The sequence below is a fragment of the Prosopis cineraria genome, unplaced genomic scaffold (genome assembly GCF_029017545.1).
Source record: "Prosopis cineraria cultivar Desert tree isolate PC_DT_omini unplaced genomic scaffold, ASM2901754v1 PC13, whole genome shotgun sequence".
Taxonomy (NCBI): domain Eukaryota; kingdom Viridiplantae; phylum Streptophyta; class Magnoliopsida; order Fabales; family Fabaceae; genus Prosopis; species Prosopis cineraria.
In genome coordinates this window covers 6323394-6327248 of record NW_026555344.1, presented here as the reverse complement: position 1 = coordinate 6327248, position 3855 = coordinate 6323394, and the positions used below count along the sequence as shown (strand labels likewise).

The 3855-nt window shown below is 32.0% G+C and overlaps 1 protein-coding gene across 1 annotated transcript; it reads left to right on the top strand.

Moving 5' to 3' along the window:
- The first annotated feature begins 509 nt into the window (after positions 1-509).
- LOC129290295 (putative leucine-rich repeat receptor-like serine/threonine-protein kinase At2g19230) lies at positions 510-3621 on the top strand. Its single transcript, XM_054927032.1, has 3 exons — positions 510-710; positions 1994-2555; positions 3153-3621. Exons 1-3 carry the CDS (start codon positions 599-601, stop codon positions 3409-3411), a joined length of 933 nt encoding a protein of 310 aa, XP_054783007.1. The 5' UTR covers positions 510-598; the 3' UTR covers positions 3412-3621.
- The last annotated feature ends 234 nt before the right edge of the window (positions 3622-3855 follow it).

The window sequence follows — 3855 nt, the reverse complement described above, 5'->3', positions numbered from 1 at the left end:
TGGCTGGATCAATCAGGGTTATACCCACATTCATATTGGAGCTATTCACCTTATCCTTACTTTTTGATGGAAGAAAGGGTACAGCTAAGGTTGTTTTGTTAGACACTACCTTCAGGTTATATGACAATGCTTTGATCGGAGCCATGTTGACCACTCCCAACCAATGAAGTGTAGTTCTCACTATCTAGATAAAGACAATTAAAATTCATTCAAAATAATAACCATTTTATCGTTAAACTAAGAGATTAATATTTAAATACAATTAAATTCCATATTTAATTTTTTTATATAACCATATAATTAATAAAAAATATATTTGATAAACCAAAAAAATGGTTGTTAGGACTATTGTGTCAAAAGGGAAATCTGGTTGAGTCAGCATTTTTTTGACGCCCACTTTTTTCTGATGACCCTTTATTTCTTCCTCAGCGACACACACTTTCCCAAAATATTTATGAATTACACATTATTAACGGTCAATTATTGCATGCTTTATCGTGCATAATTTTTCCCAACAGATGAACAGATAATGATCTCAATCTCTACTCATGCTCCTCAGTTCATTCTGTGTTCCACTTTCCTGAAACTTTGAGCAACCATGAAGATCAGACCACTCTGGATTCTGGCTTTGGTCGTGTCTGTTTCATTGATCATCCATCTTCAAAAGTCGGCACAAGTTGTTGCATCTAATGCTGATACTGATACAAGTCGTAAGCACTTCAATTTATTCATCACACATTCACACACACACACACAAGAATTTGAATTGGAATTTAGATTCTTGTAGTTTCATGGTTTGTTTGATTATTATGTTTTTCTTATTTTTCGTTCGTGATTTTTAACACTTGTTGGAAATTTATGACTGGTTTTTATGGTTTGTTTTCATTTCAAAAAGCTAATATGAGGGTTATCATAGACTATGATTTAATTTTTTTTTTATTGAACATAGACTACGATTTTAAAACTAACCTTTGGTGTACTTTTATATGAAAAAAATATTTTTATTCTGACTAAGTTCTAAATATGTCTTCACAAATGTTGATATTACTACACATAAGTTTATCTTACTACATACTTCCTCTGTTAAAAAATGTAAGGCATTTTTAATCGAATCCCACTTCTCAATAAAGTAGTTATTTACTTTTTAACTAACCCTATCTTTTCATATTTACTTCTATTAAATACCCTATAATAAATATATAAAGTCATTATCAATAGGGGCACTTTTGAAAAAAAAGAAGTAATGATTACACTTTGAAAGACTAAAAATGCCTTACATTTTTTAACATCTAACTTCTTAAAAAATGCCTTATATTTTTGAACGGAGGGAGTATATTTTTTACGCATTGAATGAGGTGTAAGATGAATTATACCATTCATTACTTATTATGAGTGGCGAGTGTAGGAGTAATTTATTATGTGTTTTGGAAGGATTCTCTAAATTTGAAAATGTAAATTTCATGAAGTTTACCTTTTTAAAAAAGATAGAAGATTTTATGTTTTATAAGAAAATAAAATGGAAAAAAAACCATCATAAAAAAATGAAATGAAAAATACCAAAAAAAACTTCACATAAATTCAATTTTTTCTATGCTTGATAAATTAATACGATGAGAAAGAAAAATTTTGAAAATTTTTAATATTTCCATCACTAAATTATATTCTGCCAGTTCAATTTAACCTTCAATTTATTTAATATATTTTTAAGTTTATCATCAAACATTTTAGGAGTACATCAAATATGTTTCTTTATATCTATAAATATACAATTTACTTTTATATCACTTTTTTCTTTTCTTCAATCATCTCAAACTTTTAATTAACTCTACCTATTGCTTTTTTTTTTACTACCCTTATTTCATATTTCTTTTGATTTTCAGTTTATATTAAATATAGCCATACTGCTCATGACAAGTTTTCAAGATATTTTAATATTGATTATTCATATGCATTTGTCTTGGCACTTCCTAAATTTGCTTCCCAATTTAATTAGGGGAGATAAGCATTGATTGTGGGGTAACTGGAGAAAGTCAGGATTCAAATGGATTTCATCACGAGGCAGATGATGCAGAGTTTGTAGAACCTGGTAAAATATACAACGTGTCTTCTGATGACATCTATGCTAATAGCCAAGAACAGGTTTGGGAGCAAATGAAAACACTGAGAAGTTTCCCGGAAGGGATGAGAAACTGCTACACACTCAAACCCAAGAATGGCAAAGGCAGCAACTATCTCATTAGGGTTTACATGTCATATGGAAACTACGACCACGAAAACTCTATTCCATACTTCCATTTACGTCTTGACGTCAATTTTTGGGAAGAAATTAAGTTCCAGAATGTCACTGTTATTCGACGAAAAACAGTCGTTCAACTCTCCACAACAAACTACAACGATGTCTGTCTTATCAACGTTGGTAAAGGAACACCTTTTGTATCGTTGTTGGAACTTTGGCCTTTGTCAAATCCTATATATCGAGCCTACTCTAGTTTACTCCCATTAGGCCTCATGACGTGTGTTAACCTGGGTATGACCGAAAAGCTTAAATTTATCAGGTGTGTGTTTCATGACGTGCATGTCTTCATTTGATTGCTCTTGAATTGGGTTAGCTGCGTCACCTTCTCTAGTGCTTTTTGTAGTGTACCGCCATCCCAATTTCACTTTTTTTTTTTGTTTTAAAGATCATTAGCTTCTGTTGGGATGTTAAGTGCGAATTCACTTGATTTGGTATAGAAAAAAAGGACCATGTCGATTGTTGTTGAGCTGAAATAGACATATAAACTTAATGTCCTACGATTTCAGATTAAAATGCAGGGGTATAATCTTATATGTCCTCTTAAAATTGTTGGGCAGCCTAGCTATTTTTTTTCCCTCCCTTCTTAAATACTATTTTTATATTTTTTATGATTTTAGAAAGAAAAATATCTTTTTACAATTTCAGAAAGAGAAATAAAATAAAATTTGATATTTTTCTTTGAAAAATCGTAAAAAACATTACTGCTTCGTGACTTCAATGTTTCTTATCCTACGTATAGTTAACGATTAAAAAGACAAAATTAGGAAGGCAGGGCATTATAAAAAGCATTAAAGGGAGGGACGTTAGACCCTCTAGCTGGAGTTGATTAATGTTGCTCACACAAACAATAATGCAGATATGCAGATATCTATGGTAGGTCCTGGTTCAATGGGAAGATCGACAACTCAAAGCCAATCTCCATATTAGAAGCAATAGATGGTGACGTGAAAGAATACAAACTACCAATTGGAGTGTTGACAACTGCAGTCCAAGCACAAAATGATTCGTCTTCATTATATATCAACTTGACCTACATTAATTTTACAGCAGATAGCGAGCACTATGTTTACCTTCTCTTTTTTTTTATTTCAAGGAGCATTCTAATGATGAAGTAAGAAACATGGAAGTCACTTTCACTGATACGATCCGAAAGCCTGTAAATCTTGAATACATGGATGTCTATACCTTGGTTAAGAGAATTCCAAAACGGGTTATTCTTAATCGTATTTCAATGACATCGATCCCATGCTCTGGTTTACCCGCCATGATCAGTGCCTACGAGATTTACAGAGCACTACCCCAACGAAATACCCCAACTCATGAAGAAGATGGCAAGCATATCTTATCTTTCTCTGTTTACTTTAGAATGACTGATCATTTTGGGCTACTCTCTCAAGTTAGCCAATCATATCTAAGTTGTTTTTCAACAATCATAGCCAAAATCTGTTGTTGTTCAACAATTTTCTACCATATTTCATATTTTCTTCCATTTAAAAGAACAAAAGGTTACTTCCATTTGACAGTTGATGCTATGCGGGATATTAAACGTGCCTACAACA